Below are 23684 nucleotides of genomic sequence, written 5' to 3' on the forward strand. Positions count from 1 at the left end.
GTGGCTCTTTAGTGTAGCGATGTTTGGCCGCGCTGTCGTTATCCCTCCCATCCCTCCCTGTGCATTCTCTCCGACTTTATCTCAGCCCTTGGATTTACTATTTTCTCTGGAGTTTTTCCCTGTGGTATTATTCTGCCGCGTTCCCAATTTGGATTACCAGTGAGTTTTCTTGGACTTTCTCTGTTTGTTGTGCATAACCTGCAAAGTGGATTACTGGACTCTTTACGTTGCCGTGCTTGTTTTCTCGTTGGACCTTAGAGGGACTTTTCAGTTCGTTTTCAAGTTAAAGGACAACTTCGGTTTTTTTTGTATTTCCTGTTTCCTACGTTGCTCCTTGTACTCCTGTATTGACCTTTGTCAGAACTATTAATAAACTACGCCGGTTTCGGCTAACTCTATCTCTGCCTGGTGTCGTGCGCTTGGGGTCTTCCACAAACCTTAACACCCCTCAGGTGTTTGTGTTCTTCCCGTTGGGCCTGCCGCACTCAGGCCCAACGAGAAGAACACAAACACCTGAGGGGAGCTTTAAAAACCTGCGGCTACCCCAGTTGGACCTTTGTGAAAACTGCAACACGTTCCAAAAAGACCAACCAGGTGAGCGACGAGGAGAAAAGGAACAGAAGGAAGAGCACAGCCATCCTGTATGTGGTCTCCGAGAAACTCAGGAGAATTTTCAACAAACACCACATCCCGGTATACTTCAAACCCAGGAACACGCTCCGACAAAGACTGGTTCATCCCAAAGAGCGTGCACCACACACTCGAAAAAGCAATCTGGTGTATGCTGTACAATGCAATGAGGATTGCACTGACCTATAGATAGGAAGAACCAAACAACCACTACACAAACGGATGGCCCAACACAGAAGGCCAAACTCCTCAGGACAAGACTCAGCAGTCTATCTACACCTAAAGGAGAAGACACACTCCTTCGAGGACAGCAACATACACATTTTGGACACAGAAGATAGATGGTTTGAAAGAGGGGTGAAGGAAGCCATCTATGTGAAACTGGAAAAACCATCCCTCAACAGAGGAGGAGGTCTGCGACACCACCTATCTCCCACTTACAATGCCGTCCTTTCATCTCTACCCAGGAGACTCAAGAAGCCTAGCCTCCAAGAACAACAGTCGGTCACTAACGGCTCCAACGACTCTCATGACCGCTGTATAATGAAGTCGAAACTAACACCCCCAACGACCGTCGCTGCTAAACAAATGCAAATCAATAGCTCCGATGGCGACGGGCGCGGCCAAACATCGGTACACAAAAGAGCCACTGATATCTATGGCTCGGTTAGCGACGGTTGTTGGTAAACATCGGAAGACAAAGAGCCATGGACATCTATAGCTCTAACAACGACTCCAAAGAGGATAAATTCTGAGTCTGATCACCAGACAGTCAGACTAGCTTGGTCTAGTCAGAAAGGCACGAACTGAGGAAGCCTCTTGGATGAGAGGCGAAACGTCTTCACGGATATATACCAATTCCAGTTGCACTTGATTTAACTCCTTTGGATTTTTAAAGACTGTTCGCACAGCTGCATGTTTAGACCTGCAGCCTGGGACCCTGTCCTAAAGAGTGATCGGACGCTAATGCTGGTTGAGTCCATGGTTTATCCTGCTTTATCTTCAGTTCTATTTGCACAGATCCCACTGTTCCCCGGGGATCCTGCCGTAAGAATAAGAGCAACAGGGAAATTGAATTTTCCTTTCAAATGCTTTTTGTTAATGTTAAAACATTATGGTGATCATACTGCTGTAATTAGTATTAATAATTATTTCACACACTATTTCATAATTTATATTTATTTATTTATTTTCATATTTTCTTTTGTTACTATATCCCACTTTCCCCACATTATCTACTCTCACCTACCACAGGTACTTTCTTATACCCACCCACCTGTGCTCATACAATCACACACATCGATACTACGTCCCACTTCCAACTCTCTCCTCCGCACTTGCCTTCCCTTCCCACCACATTACTCAAGGGCAAAACTAATACTCTACATAATTCTAACTTTAAGTCATGGGATCCCTTAAAGTCATAAATTACAATGTGAAAGGTCTTCATAGTCCTATAAAGAGGAAGCAAATCCTTAATCAGGTAAAAAGAGCCAACACTCAGATAGCATTTTTGCAAGAGACCCACTTGTCGGAAATAGAACATGAGAAACTAAAAAAATCTTGGGCGGACAAAATATTTTACTTATCACACCCATCAGGTAGAAAGAGAGGCGTATCTGTTCTGATACATAGGCAGGTTAATTTTACACAAACTAAAGTCCACAAAGATGCTGAAGGGAGATTTATTCTAGTAAATGGATCTATAGATGGAATACAAGTCTCTTTTATGAACATTTATGCTCCAAATGATGACGAGCCTGGCTTCATTAGTACAATCTTCTCCACAATCCTACAGAACAGCTCCGGCATCTTACTGCTAGGAGGGGATTTCAACTGTGTTATGTCTCAGTTTATGGATAGACAACATACCTCAAAATCTCTCACTTCTAGAATGAGTAAAATCCTAAGACACTTGTCGACAGAGTCAGGTCTGGTGGATGTTTGGAGATGTAAATTCCCTAAAGGTAGAGATTTCACTTTTTACTCACACAGACATTCATTCTATTCTAGAATTGATTATTTTTTCACCCCCAAAGCAGTACTCCACAGGATAGAAGACATGGAGATTCTACCAATTACTCTATCTGATCATGCACCTCTAGTACGATCATGGAACATAGGTCACAGGCCAACAACTAAACAATGGCGATTAAATGCATCACTTTTAAATGATAAGGAATTTATCTCATTTGTAACAACTGAACTAAACAACTATTTAGATACAAATATCTCGCCCGAAATATCACCTCTCATTCTATGGGACTGTGCTAAGGCTTATATTAGAGGTCGCATTATCTCATTTGCAAGTGTGAAAAAAAAGAGAAGGGAAGCCAAACAACATGAATTAGAAGACAAAATAAGACAGCTGGAGCAACAACATAAAAGAACACCATCCTCCAATCTACTTAATGTGCTCAAACAAGCACGAAGAGATCTAAATAGCCTAATCACCAAAAAGATTGAGGGCAACATAAGGTTCACCAATCAAAAATATTATGAAAATGGTAACAGGACAAGTAGATTGTTAGCATTAAGACTTAAAAACAGCAATCATCCAATGTAGTACATAAATTAAAGCCTAATAGCTTAACACTTACAAAACCAGATGAGATTTCAGAGTTTTTTGCAGAATTTTATAAATCCCTATACAAAAACACAGACACTTGCACAGATGATAAAGAGTTAGCACAGTTTTTGAAAGACATAACAATAAAAGAGCTACCTCAGACCATGACAAAAGAGTTGGATTAACCACTTAAGGAATGGGAAATACAACATTTAATCTCTACACTGAAAAACAATAAAAGCCCCGGACCAGATGGGTTTATTAATACATTTTAGAACATTTTTAAAGAGACAGTATCACCTTTACTATTAAAAGCTTACCACCATGCGCTACAATCTGGATCCATGGCCCCCTCCTGGAGGGAGACGACAATAGTTGTAATACATGAGGAAGGCAAGGACCCCACCAAATGCCAATCATATAGGCCTATTTCACTACTGAATGAAGACCTGCGTATACTAAGAGCTATTCTATCGAGACGCGTCAATAAAATTATCACAGAAATTATTCATCCTGATCAGACTGGGTTTATCACAGGAAGATACTATGGGGACAATATCAGAGGACTATTAAATTTAATGACTCATCCGAAAGTCAAGGAGGAGGAAGCAATGATATTATCCCTTGATGCCCAGAAGGCATTCGATCAAGTATTCTGGCAATACTTGCCTCAAACACTGAAACGATTCCATTTTGGCCTTAATTTCATAAAGTGGATACAAACACTATATTCTAATCCACAAGCTGCTGTTAAAGTAAATGGGGCTCTGTCAAACCGATTTGCCCTTGAACGTGGCTGCAGACAGGGCTGCTCTCTATCACCCTTACTGTTTGATATTATTATTGAACCGATAGCACAGCTTATCAGAGATGACAATAACATAAAGGGACTGACAATAAATGAAGGACACAAATTACCCTTATACGCAGATGATGTGCTTTTATATATAGCCGAACCTACAACAACAATCTCACACTTAAAGGATCTTATTTCAACATATGGGTACTTCTCAGGTTATAAAGTAAATGTGGACAAAACAATGGCAATGGATATAAGTGGTAGAATTCCTCAAGCGGTCAAACTCCAGAGTGGGTTTAAATGGCCTAAAGACGGCATTAAATATCTCGGTATTCAAATCCCCCCATCACTAGGAAAGTTATATGATGCAAATTACAAACGCATAACACATAATATCAGTAAGGATTTGGACCAGTGGTCAACACTTCCCCTGTCTCTGTTGGGCCGTATTGAGAGTATACGCATGCATGTGCTACCTAAGCTTCTCTATCAATTTCAGATGGTACCTATTGATATTCCTAAATCTATATTTGATAAATTAGACAGGCTCATTTCAAAATTTATATGGCAAGGAAAACGACCAAGAATTAGACTAAAAACATCACAGCTATCAAAACTGCATGGAGGGCTCAAATTCCCGAATCTAAGATATTATTTTTGGGCTGCACAGTTAAAACCTTTAACAATATGGATTCAGGATCTTACATGTACTCGCTGGCTTAACATAGAAAAAAGCTTGTGTGGATGAAGAAAATATACTTGGAGGTCCCTAAGGAGACAGGGGGATTAGGCTTGTCTAACTTTATTTGTTACTACTGGGCTGCGAACATTGTAAAACTTTTACATTGGGCATTTACATATAAGAATCAACAGGGTACAGATTGGGTTCACATGGAACTCCTATCCAATCCTTTACCGATATTCACCTCTCCACTACCACATAATCGTAACATACAAATAACAAACCCGGTGGTTAAAGCGTCACTTAGGATATGGCTCCAGTTTAGGAGGCATTTTGGTTTAAAGCATGCTAGCGGTCTTTTTCCAGTAGCAAATAATCAATTCTTCTTGCCATCTGTGTTAGATAACGCATTTCAACTTTGGCATAGAAATGGACTGGTGTTTTTCTGTGATCTATTTAAAGATGGAACATTCATCTCATTTGAAACACTTACCAAAGACCATAACATACCCAGATCCCATTTTTTTAGATACCTTCAAATCCGTAGTTTTGCCAAGAAAGTGTTTCCCTCATTTCCGTATCTGTCACCCGGGAGCCAATTAGTTGTTATTCTAGAGATGGATCCCTTTGGGAAAAAACGGGTCTCTATAATTTACACACTGATACAGGGATTGAAACAGATATCCTGGGACAAAACAAAAACTGCATGGGAGAGAGATTTGGGTGTAGAGCTTTCTGAAGAGGCATGGCGGGACAGCTTAACTCGTATACATACGTCCTCATTGTGTATACGACATGGGTTAATTCAGTTTAAGGTGCTTCACCGTCTTCACTACTCGGGGGACAAGCTTGCCAGCATCTTTCCCACCACAGACCCTGGCTGTCCGAGGTGCAGTCATAGTCCAGCCTCGGTGGGACACATGTTCTGGGCATGCCCCTCCCTCAACAGTTATTGGGGACAGATATTTAATGTATTCTCACATATCTGTAAACAGACCATAAACCCTGATTTTCACACAGCCATCTTTGGCATACCACCCCCTAACTGTAAGATCACAACTTTGCATTTGCCTCATTACTAGCACGCAGACTTATCCTATTTAACTGGAAGTCGAATAAAGCGCCATCATTTTTGCAGTGGTTGAGGGAGGTGCTGTCCTTTCTACCTTTAGAAAAGCTCCGATATAAAATATGTAAAACCCGCAAAAACTTTACTTTGACCTGGAGTCCTTTCATAGACTTTATTGAAGGTTTTCCCTTTTATTGAATGTACTTTTTATTTACCTGGTTGTAACGAAAGTACTTATAGATATATGTGTACAACTTTATATCGTCTTCAAAAATATGGCTATCATATGGAATTGGAATAAGAAATCCCTGCATAGTCCTTTTTTTTCTTTCTTTTTTTTTCTTTTTTGAGCCTTGGGGGGGAGGGGGATTCCTACATGTTTATTTTTGTTGTTGTTGTTGTTGTTGTTGTTCGTGTGCTTTGTATACCTGTTCCAAAAAACTTGAAAATTGGAAAATAAAGTTTTCAAAAAAAAAAGAAAAGAAAAAAGCTTGTGTGTGAAGCCCCTACAGATCTTGCCTTTCCTAGATGTCCCCTTAAAAGAAACGCAAATGAGTGAATGGACTAGAGTTACACTAAAAATCTGGAGGAAAAGAAAACTGTCATTTGGATTGCTTAAAGTAATTTCCGCGCTAACTAGTATCGGACTAATAAAAGATTGTGTACCCTCCCATATAGACGCAGGTTTTAGAAAATGGTCAGAACATGGTCACAGTAATCTACACCAACTTCATAAGGATGGCGTCCTTAAATCATTTGAACAGCTGAGAGAGGAGTTTATGCTTCCTGCCACAGATTTTTTTCAGGTATTTACAATTAAGGGAGTTTTTAACAAAACATAAAGAGTGGGATCGTGTGTTGGTGCCCACTCCAATTAAATAGTTCTTGATAAAATTACAAACAGGGATCGGGGATAAGAAAGTCATGTCATGTTTACCAAACATTTTTAGGCTTATGTATGAATAATACACTGCAGATAAAAGGAAGATGGGAAACTGAAATGAATACAGATATACCACAGGACATGTGGGAAGAAATATGTAATGAAGCTAATCTAGTAACCAATTCAAATACATGGAGGGAATTCAAATGGAAGGTAACTATGAGATTCTTTCAGACACCAGAAATAGTAGCTAAAACGGGCCCAACACACTCAAATAAATGCTGGAGAAATTGTGGAACACAAATTGGCAACCATACCCACATATTTTGGACATGCCCTAAATTAAGAACATTTTGGGAAGAGGTATTTGAGGCACTTAAAGAAGTATTCCAACAAAACTTCACAAAAGATCCAAAGATGGCATTACTGGGATTAATGCCGGAAGGGATTGATGGAAGATCTAAAAAATACCTTTTGCAAATATTACTAACAGCAGCAATTAAATGCATAACAATTAAGTGGTTAAAATCTGACCCCCCCCAACATACAATTTATGAATTGAAAAAGTATGGGAAATATATCAGATGGAACAAATAACATACTCTTTGAGACTTCAGAAAGATATATTTATTAAAAGGTGGAGCCCGGCCATGGCTAGTACTATATTGAGACAGTGAAGTGTTCCAGACCCTTGTATACATTCTGTATCATACATGCGTCTCTATCTTCTCAATTCACCTATCTGTCTATGAATATACACGCAGCCATACCACTACACACATGCGTACACAAATTCCCTCTCCTCCCTGACCTGACCCCTCCTTTCCCTTTTTTTAAAATGTATTCATGTCTTTAATTTATACCGCCATTACAACTAACACTTCAAGCTGAAGTAAAGGGTTTTTTTTCTTTTCCTTTTCTTTTTTTAATTCCCTTTTGTTAAATTATCTGTAAACTGTCTTGTACTTTATAGTACTTATATTAGTAATGAATGGACTGGGCACCAAGGCATAACGTTGACCTTTAACTAGGCATATCTTCAAGTCTCAACACTCGCGCATGCGCGCTCATTACATAACAAAACCTGCTCACTACACCTCCCCCTTTTAAACTCATACTTTCAGGATCTTTACAGAAAAATTAAATCATATGTTAATAAAGCCTAATGCTGATTTTACCAACAAGGCAGGGGAACAGCTGGCATCTTAAACATCTCTGTAAACGTGAGCATATACACTACCGTTCAAAAGTTTGGGATCACCCAAAAAATTTTGTGTTTTCCATGAAAAGTCACACTTATTCACCACCATATGTTGTGAAATGAATAGAAAATAGAGTCAAGACATTGACAAGGTTAGAAATAATGATTTGTATTTGAAATAAGATTTTTTTTACATCAAACTTTGCTTTCGTCAAAGAATCCTCCATTTGCAGCAATTACAGCATTGCAGACCTTTGGCATTCTAGCTGTTAATTTGTTGAGGTAATCTGGAGAAATTGCACCCCACGCTTCCAGAAGCAGCTCCCACAAGTTTGATTGGTTGGATGGGCCCTTCTTTGAGCAGATTGAGTTTCTGGAGCATCACATTTGTGGGGTCAATTAAACGCTCAAAATGGCCAGAAAAAGAGAACTTTCATCTGAAACTCGACAGTCTATTCTTGTTCTTAGAAATGAAGGCTATTCCATGCGAGAAATTGCTAAGAAATTGAAGATTTCCTACACCGGTGTGTACTACTCCCTTCAGAGGACAGCACAAACAGGCTCTAACCAGAGTAGAAAAAGAAGTGGGAGGCCGCGTTGCACAACTGAGCAAGAAGATAAGTACATTAGAGTCTCTAGTTTGAGAAACAGACGCCTCACAGGTCCCCAACTGGCATCTTCATTAAATAGTACCTGTTAGAGCCTGTTTGTGCTGTCCTCTGAAGGGAGTAGTACACACCGGTGTAGGAAATCTTCAATTTCTTAGCAATTTCTCGCATGGAATAGCCTTCATTTCTAAGAACAAGAATAGACTGTCGAATTTCAGATGAAAGTTCTCTTTTTCTGGCCATTTTGAGCGTTTAATTGACCCCACAAATGTGATGCTCCAGAAACTCAATCTGCTCAAAGAAGTGCCCATCCAACCAATCCAACTTGTGGGAGCTGCTTCTGGAAGCGTGGGGTGCAATTTCTCCAGATTACCTCAACAAATTAACAGCTAGAATGCCAAAGGTCTGCAATGCTGTAATTGCTGCAAATGGAGGATTCTTTGACGAAAGCAAAGTTTGATGTAAAAAAAATCTTATTTCAAATACAAATCATTATTTCTAACCTTGTCAATGTCTCGACTCTATTTTCTATTCATTTCACAACATATGGTGGTGAATAAGTGTGACTTTTCATGGAAAACACGAAATTGTTTGGGTGATCCCAAACTTTTGAACGGTAGTGTATAAACTGGTTAAATGAACTTCACATTTCACATCTTATATCTAGACACACATTTCACATCTCATTTTCCTTTTTTTTTTTTTTACCTATGAACATATCAAGACAAGTACATAACCTAACTGAGAGGTAGGGTAGACGACCTGATCCTCTCTGTTGTGGTATGGAGGTTATTCTGCTCCGTGTATATCCACAACACTAAACTACAAATTCAGTCTTTTAACAGGCTTGACTGCCCTGCCAACTCTGGTGTGTAGTCCAGAGTCCGGCTGGCTTCCAGATGGTGAAGGCACTACTCTCAAATGAGAACGGTTTCTTTGGAGACTGCCTGTTGAGGTTTGGATCAAGTATGAACGTGGTGTCCCTGCTGATCCAGAGACGACTCCTGTGTGTGGAACATTCCGTATCCAAACTCTCTGACCTGGTTGGAGTGGTGGTGACTCCCGTGCTCTATGTCGTCTGTTGTATCCTTCAGTCTGTTGTCTTTTAAACTCCTGGTCTTTCAACTCAAAAGCTCTCAAGTTTGGCCATGCTGGTTTGAGAGTGCGTGGACACACCGGAAGGGGTGTTTGGATGTTACACCCCATCAGGAGCTGTGCCGGTGATACTCCATGGGCAAGAGGAGTTGCTCTGTATGCCATAAGTGCTTTGTGAGGGTCCTCATTCTTCTGCAATAAGGATTTCACAGTCTTTACTGCACGTTCAGCTTCCCCATTGCTTTGTGGGTAACGGGGGCTACTGGTAACATGTTGAAAGTTGTAATCTTTAGCAAAATCTGCAAACTCTGCAGCAGCAAACTGCGGTCCATTGTCTATGACGAGTGTATCCGGCATCCCGTGGCGGCTAAAGATGACTTATTTTCACAATCACAGCTGTTGCTGAAGTGCTTGTTAAATTGGCAACCTCAATGTATCTCGAATTGTAATCAATGACTACTAAATACTGACCCTTCTTCCACTCAAATAAGTCAGCTGCTAGCCGTTCCCATGGGCGTGATGGCAAGGGTGTGGTCATCAGAGGTTCTGTGGCATTTTGACTCTCTTTAGCACAAATTTCACACTGACATACCTTCTCTCTAATCTGGGGCCCTGGCCATGCATTTCACCATTCCCTGGTGACCCTGGTGAATTTTGTCCAGGATGTCCTGTTGCATGCTTGCTGGAATCAGTATTATCTTTCCTTTCATTAACAGGCCATCCACCATCAACAGGTCGTTTCTGTATTGCTAGAAAGGCTTTAACTGTGGTGCAGAACTGCTTCTTTCTGATCCTGTGTGGATCAGGGAGGACAACTGCTTACACACTGGATCTTCTTCTTGTGCTCTTCTTATTTGTAGCAACTTCTCAGGTGATGCCGGGAGTTGCTGAATGACCTCATTGATTTGAGCTATGATGTCGTTCTGAAGCGCAAGGTCTTCCTCTGTTGCAGTACGCTGCAGTGGAGCTCTTGATAGAGCATCAGCTGCAATAAAATGTTCCCCTGGTACATGTACGATTGAGTAGGAAAAACGCAGAAGTCTCAATCTGAAGCACATTATACGAGGCGGGATGTCATTCAGCGGCCTTGAGTTGAGAAGACTGATTAACGGTTTGTGGTCGGTTCGCATCACAAAGTGTAGGCCCAGGAGGTAGTTCTGAAATCTTTCGCAAGCCCAGGTGACAGCAAGGGCCTCCTTTTCAATTTGGGCATATCTGCGCTCTGTTTCAGTCATGCTGCGAGATATGAAGGCCACTGGCCTCCAGTCTCCAGGTTCTTGAAGCTGAGATAAGACCACTCCTAATCCGTAAGACGATGCGTCTGCTGACACCCTGGTCAGTTTCTCTGGACTGTACTGGGCAAGGACAGTAGAGCTGAGCTCGTTTTTCACCTTTTCAAAGGCACACTGCTGCGCTGCTCCCCACATCCACGTTTTCTGCTTTCAGGAGTTCTCTGTTTGGCCCAGTGAGCTCTGTGATGTTAGGAGAGAATTTCCCCACATAGTTGACCATCCCCATGAAGCGTTTTCCGTCAGCCACATCTTTGGGTGGTGGCATCTCTCTAATTGCCCTAATCTTCTCAGGATCTGCTTTTATGCCCTCTGAACTGACAACGTGTCCGAGAAATTTGACCTGCTTCACTGCGAACTGACATTTGTCATTCAGAGTTAGGCCCCGCTGCTGCAGTCTTTGCAACACTTGATTCACCCTGTCATCATGCTCTTTCGGCGTGGCACCGAACACCAGGATGTCATCCGCATGACACAAAGTTCCTTCTAGGCCGTCAAGCATCTGCGTTAAACGTTTCTGAAAGTGTTCTGGCGCGGATGATCCAAAGGGAAGCCGATTAAAACAATAACGGCCAAATGGTGTGATGAAGGTGGTGAGTGGGGCTGAATTTTTGTGCATAGGCACCTGCCAAAAACCTGCAGTGGCATCCAGTTTGGAAAAAATCCTGGCTCCAGCTAGCGTCTCATCAACAGCTGGAAGAATATGTCGCTCCCTGCACACATTTTCGTTCAGGCGGGTAAGGTCGACGCATATTCTAATTTTTCCATTAGGTTTTGGTACTACGACCATTCCTGAGCACCACTCTGTAGCTTCCTATATGAGAGAAATAATGCCCATTTCCTCCATCCTTTTTAACTCTTCTTGAACTTTTCCTCTTAAGGGCAATGGTACACGGCGTGGCACAGCGAGGGCAAAGGGAGTGGCATTTTCTTTTAATTTAATTTTGTATTCTCCCTCTAGCTTACCTAAGCCTGTGAAAACTCTGGGATATTGTTTATTTGTAGCTTACCTCAGCTGCTGTGATAGCTTGCACAGGGATGAGCAGGCAGAGGTCTTGTATCGCTGGTAAGCTAAGCAAAGGAGTCACTAACCCTGGCACAACATACACTTGCTGCTTCGCTACAATTCCATTGTGACTAATATCCGCAGTAAAATGTCCCTTCACTTCTATGGGTGAGTTACTTGGTCCACACAGTCTTTTGGTTGTTAGTAGCAGCTTTCCATGTCACTTTTGTGAATACAGATGTGCCGGGATAGCTGTCACTGCAGCGCCCGTGTCCAACTTGAACGTCATCTGCTAACCAGTCGCTGCAACCGATTTCTGCCAGAATGTGTTGGATTTTGTACAGTTCACTGTGCCCAGGAACAATGTCTCTACGCTTTCATCCAAGTCATTTTCCTTAATTTCTTCCACTCTCATTTTCGTTTTACAAACAGCGGCAAAATGCCCCCTTTTCTTACATTTCTTGCACTCAGCAGTGCGCGCAGGACATACATTGAATGAATTTTCATGTGTCTTCCCACATCTGCCACATTTAGTATTTGCATTATTTTGCACTCTTTCCTTTGGTTTAAAACCACTTTTTCCGTGTGGAGAGTATTTCTGTTTGATCTTGAATCTAACTGCATCCATGTTTGCATCTGTGCCATCTGTGCTACTCTGTCTCAATGCAGGCTGTTGCTTTTTAATTTCCCCACTGTGGCGGATTTTTGTGATAGCTTTCACGAGAGTCAACTCAGAATCTAGCTGTAACTTCTCTGAAAGTCCGTGGTCTCTGATACCTACGACAAGGCGGTCTCTGATCATCTCATCTTGGAGAATTCCATACTGACAATGCTCAGCCAGTTTATGCACAGCAGTAATAAACGCTTCAACCATCTCACCAGGCTCCTGTCTACGTTTGTTGAATTTAGCTCTTTCGTAGATCACACTATGCTTGCATATGAAATGTTTATCGAACGCTTGCTTTACTTTGTCGTACTTTTTCTTGTCCTCATCCGTCAGTGCTAACGTGTCAGAACGTCATCCGCCATGTCTCACATAGTGTAAACTAGCGAGTTAACTTGATAGTCTTGACTCTTTGCATTTAGTCCTGCCGCTATGCGGAATCTTTCTAAACGTCGGATCCAATTAGGCCAACTACCAAAGTCTCCGAAGTCAAATGCTTCATGCGGACTTATTGAAAATAGAGAATCCATTCTGTTTTACCTTCCGAATGCTCCTCTCAAACGTTGTATCAACACAGCTCCACGTTAGCGTTAGCTCTGCTAGCTCACTCGGCCAATTCAAAAGTTATTTTCTCACGTAGTCAAACTGCACGGATCATTCCGGTCACTTGTGATTGTAGTCATCTTAGAGGCGAGGACTACGACTTCTGACACCATGTCTTGTACTTTATAGTACTTATATTAGTAATGAGTGGACCGGAGATCAAGGCATAACGTTGACCTTTTACTGGGCATATCTTTAAGGCTCAACACTCGCGCATGCGCGCTCATTACATATCAAAACCTACTCGCTACATAAACCATATAGGTACAGCTGAAAAAATTGAAAAAAAACAGCAGGAAAAATTGTGAATTTGGTTGTATAAGTTCTGAAATTGAAATAAAAACTAAGTTCAAAAAAATGTTGAGTACTTCACGACCTGTGGTATGTTGGTTTGTGTGTTGAATTTACCAAGCAATGTTTTGCCGACCAGATTATAGAGTATAGACTATTCATTATTGCAACCAGTTCTCTTCTCTCACATGTAATTTCTCTCTCTGTGGATATTGTCTTCTCCTTTCTTTTCTCCTGTGTATGTGAATGATGTGATGTGAGTCTACACTGTGTGCACGTGTAATCTGTCTTCCTCTCAGATCTCCATGGTGATGGTAGTCACTACCAGGACACTGCTTGGCATCCTCCTCATCACTTTTTTAAAATATATATATAGTATATATCCTGTTTCAATGTTTTATCCTTCTCTCACACCAATGTGTGACTAATGTTTATTATGTGTGATGTGAGTCTCCCCAGTGTGCATGTGTAGTCAGTCCTTTCAGGTCAACATGGTGATGTAGCTACTTTCTGTACCAGCTCAGGAAGTTCAACCTGCCTCAGTAGCTGCTGATTCAATTCTATTCTACAATATGCCGTTTTTCCTCTGCACATCCATCATTGTCTGGTTTGCCTCGGCCACCAAACAGGACAGGGATTGATTACAACAGACAGTCAAGACTGCAGAGAAAATCAATCGTGCCAACCTGCCCTCCATTAAGAACTTATGCATTTCCAGAGTCAGGAAATGGGCAGGAAACATCATTGCAGACTCATCATACCCAGGTCACAACCTGTTCCAACTCCTCCCCTCTAGTAGGCTCTAAAGAAGTACTGTACGCCAAAACAACCAGACACAAGAAAGTTTTGTGTAGGCCGTCACTCTGGTGAACACTTAAAACAGTCATAGAGTGTCAGAAACAATCCCCGTGCAATATACCTGTAACACTGAACATCAACTGTCCCTACTAAATTATATATTATATACATTATTATTATCATTATTGGTAACACATTACAACTACACAAATGAAGCATTAGTTAAGTATTAGTAACTACTGAATTCATCATTTGTAAAGCAAGACATGCACCAATGGTTAGTGTGTGTTAATAGATGTTTTATAAATACTTATTAATACTGCAACTCATGATTAAATCAGGAAGTTATTATTTGTTAAAGTATTTTGTATGACGTTGTAGAGCCGAAGGAACGGAGAAGACCGTAGGTTCACACTTTAGCCGTGTAGGCAACTTTCTTTAATAAACGGTAAATCAGAGAGACAACAAAACCACAGCTCGACTGAGCGGAGGCGGCAAGAATAATCAGAAAACTGGCTGAACAACCATAACTTAACCCTGCGTTAACCTGCCAGGGCAACCCTGACTTAACCCTTAGTTCCTGGGGTGAATTCTATCCCCAATACGTTTCCACCACATGAGCCCCCCCCCCCCCCCAGAATTCGCCCTAGTAATCGAAGTCAGGCAGGCGCGGGGGGACGACAGGCCGTCCGCGGCGGCTCCGGGTAACAGGGGCCGGAGTGTCTCTGGGAGGCATTGACGCGGGCCTTTGGAGGTCGGCCTGAGGAGCAGAAGAGGCAGCGCGGGCCTCCACGGGGGGAGGAGGCGGAGCCGGGGGACGACCGCGACGAGGAGGTTGGGCTAACTCCAACGGCTGCGTCAAGTCCATGTGTGCGGGTTTAACTCGGTCCACTGAAACATGCTCGGCCGTGCCCCCAAAATCCACCACCAGGTGCTTAGTTCCCCGTTCCAGGACGCGGAAGGGGCCGTCATAAGGTGGTTGCAGAGGGGGGCGGTGTGCGTCGTGACGGATGAACACGTAGTCCGCTGACTGCAGACCTGGGGGCACCTGGGACACCGGAGCGCCATGTTGGGCGGTATGTGAAAGCTCTGACCCCGTCCAGCAAGGACGCTCGTTGGTCCACAGCTGACCAGGGACGCGTTGCGTTGGGCATGAAATCGCCTGGGACTCGCAGCGGCGTGCCGTACACCAGTTCCTCAGAGGAGGCTTGTAGGTCTTCCTTCGGGGCGGTCCGCAGGCCCAGCATGACCCATGGGAGCTTGTGGACCCAGTTGCAGTCCTTGAGAGTAGCCCGAAGCGCAGCCTTCATGGACCGGTGGAAGCGCTCACATAGGCCGTTCGCCTGAGGGTGGTAGGCGGTAGTGCGGTGAAGCTTGACGCCCAGAGCCTCACCCACAGCATTCCATAACTCTGAGGTAAACTGTGGCCCGCGGTCAGATGAAAGATCGGAAGGCGTACCGAAACGTGAGACCCACGACCCAATAAAAGCCCGGGCCACATCAGCAGACGTCGTGGATGCCAGGGGAACAGCTTCAGGCCAGCGCGTAGTCCTGTCCACCACAGTGAAGAGGTAGGTGAACCCATGGGAGGGGGGTAGGGGACCAACCAGGTCGACGTGGACATGGTCAAATCGTCTCTCCGGCACTGCGAAGCGTTCCAGGGGCGCCTTAATGTGGCGGTGTATCTTAGCCCGCTGACAAGCAACACACGAGTCGGCCGACGCTTTCACGTCTCTCTTAAGTCCCTCCCACACAAACTTAGCAGAGGTCAGGCGCACGGATGGCTTACCGCCTGGATGAGAGAGGCCGTGCACAGCTTCAAACACCTGGCGTCTCCAGCTGTCCGGGACGATGGGCCTGGGCTGTCCTGTGGAGACGTCACACAGGAGGGTGACACCTGTGTCGCTGAAAGGAACGTCCTGCAGGCGGAGCCCCGTGTCGGAGGTCCGGAGACGGAGGATGCTCGGGTCCGTGGCCTGGTCAGCGGCCATCTGTGCATAGTCCAGGCCTAGGTGGACCGCTCCAATCACTGCCCTAGAGAGGCAGTCAGCTACCTGGTTAGACTTACCAGCGACGTGCTGGATGTCGGTAGTGAATTCCGAAATGTAGGAGAGTTGTCGCTGCTGGCGAGCGGACCATGGCTCGGCCGTCTTGGACATGGCAAACGTGAGGGGCTTGTGGTCCACGTACGCAGTAAACTCGCGGCCCTCTAGCAGGAACCGGAAATGCCGGACGGCGAGCCAGAGACCGAGGAGTTCCCTGTCAAAAGTACTATACTTGAACTCTCGGGGTGTAAGCTGGCGACTGAAAAGGGCCAAAGGCTGCCAAGCCCCCCCCCCCCCCCACTGCTTGTGAACCGCACCGACAGCATAGTCCGATGCATCCGTGGTTATGGAAATAGGCGCTGTAGGTGAAGGATGCGCTAGCAGGGTAGCCTGGGAGAGCGCAGCTTTAGTCTCGGTGAACCCACGGTCCCGCTCTGCTGTCCAGTCGACCGCCTGGTTGGGAGACTTGCCTTTCAGCGCCTCGTACAGTGGCCGGATGATAAAGGCGGCTCGGGGAATGAAGCGGTGGTAGAATGTCACCATCCCGATGAACTCCCTGAGCGCACGAGCTGGCAGCCACCGCTTCCACCTTTGAGGGCAGGGGGACCGCCCCGTCCCCAGTGATGCGGTGCCCGAGGAAATCAGTGGCTGTCAGCCCGAACCGGCACTTCGCCGGGTTGACGATCAGCCCATGCTGGCTGAGGCGTGTGAAGAGGGCGTGAAGATGGGACAGGTGTTCATCCTCGGAGGCGCTGGCGATGAGTATGTCGTCCAAATAGACGAAGATGAAAGGAAGGCCACGGAGCACTGAATCCATCAGCCGCTGAAAGGACTGGGCCGCGTTTTTGAGTCCAAATGGCATTCGTAAGAATTCAAATAGGCCGAATGGGGTAGTCACCGCTGTCTTGGGGATGTCCGAGGGGTGCAAGGGAACTTGATGATAACCGCGGACCAGGTCGACTTTTGAGAAGACGCGTTTGCCAGACAGGTTTGCAGAAAAGTCCTGGATATGCGGGACAGGATAGCGGTCGGGCGTGGTGGCGTCATTTAGTCGGCGGTAGTCCCCGCATGGGTGCCAACCTCCATCAGGCTTAGCGACGATGTGGAGTGGGGACGCCCACGGGCTGTCAGAGCGGCGGATGATCCCCATGCGTTCCAGGTGCTCGAACTCAGACTTGGCAATGGCGAGTTTGGCGGGGTCGAGACGCCTGGCTCTGGCGTAGACCGGGGGCCCCTTCGTAGCAATGTGATGCTCCACCCCATGCTTAGCGGTGGGTGCAGAGAAGGTAGGCTGCGTGAGGTCAGGGAACTCAGCGAGGAGGCGGTTGAACTTGTCTGCCTCTGAGAGAGAGTTGGCTAGATCTGCATAGGCCGCTTCCCCCCGCGTACATGCGAAGGAAGAGAAGGTTAAGGCGTCGACCAGACGGCTGTTCTGAATGTCCACTAGCAAACCGTAAGCGCACAAAAAATCAGCTCCGAGGAGGGGAAGCGTTACATTGGCCATGACGAACTCCCACGTGAAACGTTGTCCACCAAAACACAGTTCTACAGACCGCACGCCGTAGGTGTGGATAGGGCTGCCGTCAGCCGTCGCCAACTGGTGGCCCCGCTCCCCGCCCATGATGTCGACGTCAGTAGCAGGGAGCACGCTTCTCTGTGCGCCCGTGTCACAGAGAAATCGCCGACCGGAGATGGTGTCGAGGATGAAGAGTAGCCTGCTCGTATCGGCAACACTCATGGCCACTATTGAGTGTTGGCCCTCTCGTTTCCCGTCGGCTTGTAGTTACAGGGGGAACGGCACCGTTTAGCTTTCGCACCAAATCTAGCGTGGTACATACAGAGTCCAGAGGGCTTGTAGCGGTCTGACGCTGTGGCGCCACCGTCGGGCCACGCCCGCGATGTCGGCGGGGGGCCAGTGAAGGTAGGAGCCAGCTCCCCAGCATGGGAGGAACGTTGTGTAGCGACGAAGAATCGGTCAGCCTCCTTTGCCAGCTCACGGGGATCAGTGATGGTGGAGTTAGCGAGCGCAGTCTGGACGTGGGGCGGCATGTTGCGCAGAAACAGCTCCATAAACAGGAAACATGGCTTTTCTTGACCCAGTAGATTTAACATCCTGCTCATTAGCTCCGATGGTTTGCCATCTCCCAAGCCATGAATTGCGAAGAGGCGACGTGCTCTCTCCGTTGTTGACAGTTAAAAAGTTTCAAGGAGGAGATTTTTAAGTGCGGCGTATTTACCATCGGCTGCCACTACGTAGTAGTACCTGGTCTCGTCTGCTGTTATGTATCTGAGCGCGAACTGTGCTTCAGCCTGCGCGAACCATGTAGCCGCGGAAGACTCCCAAAACTCCGGCAGTTTAATTGCAACGGCGTTCGTAGCCATAATGTGTGTGGTTTCAGAAAACTTATCCGAAAACCGACGTCGGGGTCACCAGTGTAGAGCCGAAGGAACGGAGAAGACCGTAGGTTCACACTTTAGCCGTGTAGGCAACTTTCTTTAATCAACGGTAAATCAGAGAGACAACAAAACCACAGCTCGACTGAGCGGAGGCGGCAAGAATAATCAGAAAACTGGCTGAACAACCATAACTTAACCCTGCGTTAACCTGCCAGGGCAACCCTGACTTAACCCTTAGTTCCTGGGGTGAATTCTATCCCCAATACGTGTCCACCACAACGTCATCTAAAGTGAGGACTATCTATGCCTTACAAAGCATTTACAAATGAGGTTGAAAGGCCAGCAGTACCTTCAGACTCACAAAAGTCTAAAGGGTCATAAGATCCTTTAGAAAGTGTAAGTACGTGATTAGCAAACTATTTAGATGTACATTTGCACATGAATTAATTATGAATTGCAGTATTAATAAGTATTTATAAAACATCTATTAACACATTGGTGCATGGCTTGCTTTACAAATGCTTTATAAATGATGAATTCAGTAGTTACTAATACTTAACTAATGCTTCATTTGTGTAGTTATAAAGTGTTACCTATATATTACTATATCCTAAATTATCTATCTATATATATTATATATGATTATACATCCTGTATTTTAAACCCAGTTTCAACATATCATGGTCAAAAATAAATCTAAGCATGCTGTAATGTACTTTATAGTGTCTATATGCATACTATGTCATGTCCACCTATCTCATAAAGTAACCTGGTAACATATGTATTCCACTATTGTCTTCCTGTTAAAACATATATTTTCACAATATAATTTTCATATATCTGTACATAGTAGTTAAATGTTCATGTTTACCATTTTGTCTTTGTTTTAACTGTATGTCTATTCTGTATTAGTACACAGAGTGCAACGGATGAACTGGAGTTAAATTCCTTGTGTGTAGCCCTACTTGGCCAAATAAACTGATTTTGATTCTTTTGAGCTAGAAATGTTATCGAAAGGCGTCCAGGTAGCGTAGCGGTCTATTCCGTTGCCTACCAACATGGGGCTCACCGGTTTGAATCCCTGTGTTACTTACCTCTGACATGGTCGGGCGTCCCTACAGGCACAATTGGTTGTGTCTGCGGGTGGGATGTGGGTATGTGTCCTGGTCACTGCACTAGCACCTTCTCTGGTCGGTCATGGCGCCTGTTCAGGGGGAAGGTGAACTGGGGGGATAGCGTGGAGCAGTGACCGGGATGGCTCGGAAGAGTGGGGTTATTGGCCGGATACAATTGGGGAGAAAAAGGGAGAACCCACCCCCGCCCCCCCCGGGAACCCCCCCCCCCAAAAAAGTTATCGAAACGCATTTTAATACCAAAAATATCTTAAAATGTTGCATTTTCCATTGGGAATAAAAGGAATGTCAGCCAGTTTTTTTTTCTTTTCACATACAGAGACATGAAAGTCACATGACTTGGACGCAGGCTCCACCAACATTGGCTATAAGATGAAATGTTCATATAAAGTATATTTTTGGTTCAGAAACATCAAAACTTTTACATATCTGTGGTTTGCAGAAACGTAAAATGCTAACATTTTACTCTGGCGACTGTGCTGTTTTCTTCAACTGTAACACTACACCATTGATATCTATTGAACAGCCCTGCATGTGCCAAACTGATGCTAAAGGGGTAACTCGAGCATCATGGTTTGAAGCGCAAGGCCACTGACCAAGTTGCTGTATTTGACGAGTTGGGAATGGGAAAATTTTGATATGGGGCAGCCAATAGCTCATTTTCAGATGGTCTCTCAAGAATTGAGGTCATCCCAAACAAAAGTGAGTCAAACCACCGAAGTGAGGGCTTCATTCTATTATTTACAGTCGTAAACAGTGTTTTTTGATAATCTTTGTGTTGTTTGTGTTTTTTTAACGGGATCAAGCAACAAAGTGCTTGATTCCATTACACGAGAACAACCACAAGTACCAGTTAAATGTTTCCAGTCAAATAATCAGTTGAACAACTGGAACTCAAGGCTACTGTATGTGGTCAGAAACCACCTCAATTCAAAAACAGCGCAGATCACAAAGTTCCTTTCACAAGTAGAGCTTGAATATTATTCTATACATTTTGTAGGCAATGGGACATGTTTTATTAGGAACAATTGGATAATTTGAAAAGAAAGTTTAGCTCATTTTTCATCCAAAATTGTCAGAATTTATTTTACAAGTTCGCATTTTGTTTATTTAACCAGTACTCAAAGCTTAGGACAGACATGAAATTTGAGTGAATGAAAGCCCAGAAATTTAAATGACAATCTGCAATCAAAAACAGTTGATTCAAAAAACTTGCCACTAAAAGCTGAGCAGACATGTGGTAGCTGCTAATTGTTTTCTTTGAGACACTAAGCAAATGTGTTGTCTTATAAATTAAAAGTTAATAAAAATGTTTGAATAAATCTTAGATCTCATGCCAAATATAAGTTTGCTAATACTACTTTATCTCATCAGCTTGTTTTTAGTCATCCAAATGATACCTTAAGTGTTCAATCAATTTTCCCACGGAATTCAGTTATCTGAGATAACCGGATGACCATAAAGCCAATGCCTGATTCTGTCTGTCTGTCCATCTGCCTGCCTGCATTCCTGAAACTCCATTGTTTATGTCCCAGGACAAGAGAATACACCTTTCCCTTGGTTCCTGCAGAAGAGCTACTGCATTAGACCAATCTTCTTATGCCTTCCAAATATATTTGCAAAATATATGTTCAATGTGCATAACCTATTGCACTTTTTTGCCTTGGCCTCTTGTGAAACCAAAGATGTGCAAACCTTTGACTCCCATTCCATGCCAGCCAAAGAGATCGCCAGCAGACATGTCACAGTAATGATACCAATGATGCGGATGCTATTGCTTGGGTCCACCATGGCAACTCCATTCTCCTGAGGAAGTAAAGTCAAGATTTCAGTCTTGTGAGGAGTCTCAAGAAACATCCAATGTACCCTCCATGTATGCAGAGTAAAGCACAGGTGGGCTAGACTTGGCTATCAGGTTACACAAACAGTGAGTCTTAGGAATCTCTTGATCTTGTCTGTGTTTAGAAGTTCTGGGAGGTCTGGAAGAGTTGCACTATTGCAAGCATGTTGTAGAGATGGATCAGGACAAGCTGATACTATGTTACTAAATAAAATACACACATGGGGCACCCTGGTAGCTTAGCCGGGAGAGTGCGTATCACATGGGCTCTGGCCTTATTGCAGCGTTACAGTCCAGCCGGGAACCTTAGTTACATGTCATCCCCCTGCTCTCCTTACCCTGTTTCCTGTCTCTCTCTCCACCATGCTATCCATAATTAAGGCTTGAAATGTCATCCATCCATCCACTATCCAAGCCGCTTATCCCAATCGGGGTCACAGGATGCTGGAGTCTATCCCAGCAGCCACTGGGCGGCAGACAGGGAGACACCCTGGACAGGCTGCCAAGGCCATCACAGGGCCAACACACACACACACACACACACACACACACACACACATTCACACCTAGGGACAATTTAGTACGGCCAATTCACCTGACCTACATGTCTTTGGACTGTGGGAAGAAACGGGAAGTACAGCCAATTCACCTGACCTACATGTCTTAGGACTGTGGGAAGAAACTGGAAAATGAGGAACGCTTCACGAATTTGCGTGTCATCCTTGTGCAGGGACCATGCTAATCTTCTCTATTGTATCGTTCCAATTTTAGTATATGTATTGCCGAAGCAATGCGCTCGAAATGTCAATGAAAATTAAAATGCATGCATTACCATAAATATAATATTTTAGTAGAACTGAAAACCTTGTTTTTTTATCTAAAATCACTTCTTGACATTGACTTAATCTTAACCATCCATCCATCCATTTTCCGAGCCACTTATCCTGCCGTCAGGGTCATGGGGATGCTGGAGCCTATCCCAGCAGTCATTGGGCGGCAGGCGAGGAGATACCCTGGACAGGCCGCCAAACTGTCACACAGGGCCCCCCCCCCCCCACACACACATTCATACCTAGGGAGAATTTGGTATGGCCGATTCACCTGACCTACATGTCTTTGGACTGTGTGAGGAAACTGGAGCCCCCGGAGGAAACCCACGCAGACATGGGGAGAACATGCAAATGCCACACGAGACGATGACTCAGGACCACCCACCAATGTTGGACTACCCCGGGGCTTGAACCCAGGACCTTCTTGCTGTGAGGCGACCGCGGTAACCCACCGGTACACAAGATCCATTCATCCCCATTTCCTCTGTCAGACCATAATCTCATCCAGTTCACTATTCCATCCCCAACTCCTCGGCCACACCTCCTCAGAGAAATAACATTCCGCAATACTAAATCTACTGACCCCCTCCAACTCTCTGATCTGCTCTCCACTGCTCTCCCCCTGGAACCAGCCTCTACCTCACCTGATGATCTCACCAATCACCTCAACGCCACTCTGTCTGCCTCCCTCAACACACTCACCCCTCTCAAAACAAAAACAGTCTCCTTTAACACCTCTGCACCCTGGTTCACACCTGAGCTTTGCACAATGAAACAGACTGCCTGCCAACTGGAACGACTTGTCAAGTAAACATCTCTCACTGTACATCGAGAAGCCCACAACCTCCACCTCTCTGCCTACAAAGATGCCCTCACCACCGCCAAGTCTGCCTATTTTTCCACCATCATTAATGATTCCAACTGTAACCCCTGCACCCGCTTCTCCACTGTAAACAACCTCCTCAAGCCCTGTGCCAATGCCCTCTCCAACTTTACTCCTGAACAATGCAACTCATTTCTCCAATTTTTTTGCAGACAAAATCGCCGCTATCAACAAATCACTGTCCCCTGCATCTGACTCAGCAGTAACTACTCCTGCCCCTCTTCTCCCCATTCCTCTTGACCACCCTACCCCTCCCCCTGATCACCACCTCTACCGGTTTGTTCCAGTTGCCCCTACCACTATCTCTGAACTTATTAGCTCATCAAAATCCACAACCTGCTCCCTTGATCCCCGCCCCATCCCCCTACT

The 23684-nt window shown here is 44.7% G+C and overlaps 1 protein-coding gene and 1 non-coding gene across 2 annotated transcripts in view; both read right to left on the reverse strand.

Annotated features, from left to right (window-relative positions):
* The window catches only part of slc12a3 (solute carrier family 12 member 3), a 173401-nt gene that overhangs the window by 94065 nt on the left and 55652 nt on the right, over positions 1-23684 (reverse strand). Inside the window, exon 6 of the mRNA XM_056281635.1 lies at positions 21458-21568. Within this exon, the coding sequence (XP_056137610.1) occupies positions 21458-21568 (111 nt within the window). The remainder of the gene's footprint in view (positions 1-21457; positions 21569-23684) is intronic.
* On the reverse strand, positions 22288-22396 carry LOC130114874 (U6 spliceosomal RNA). Its single transcript, XR_008810467.1, has one exon. It is a non-coding gene; the product is annotated as a U6 spliceosomal RNA (small nuclear RNA).

The sequence above is a fragment of the Lampris incognitus genome, chromosome 6 (genome assembly GCF_029633865.1).
Source record: "Lampris incognitus isolate fLamInc1 chromosome 6, fLamInc1.hap2, whole genome shotgun sequence".
Lineage (NCBI taxonomy): Eukaryota > Metazoa > Chordata > Actinopteri > Lampriformes > Lampridae > Lampris > Lampris incognitus.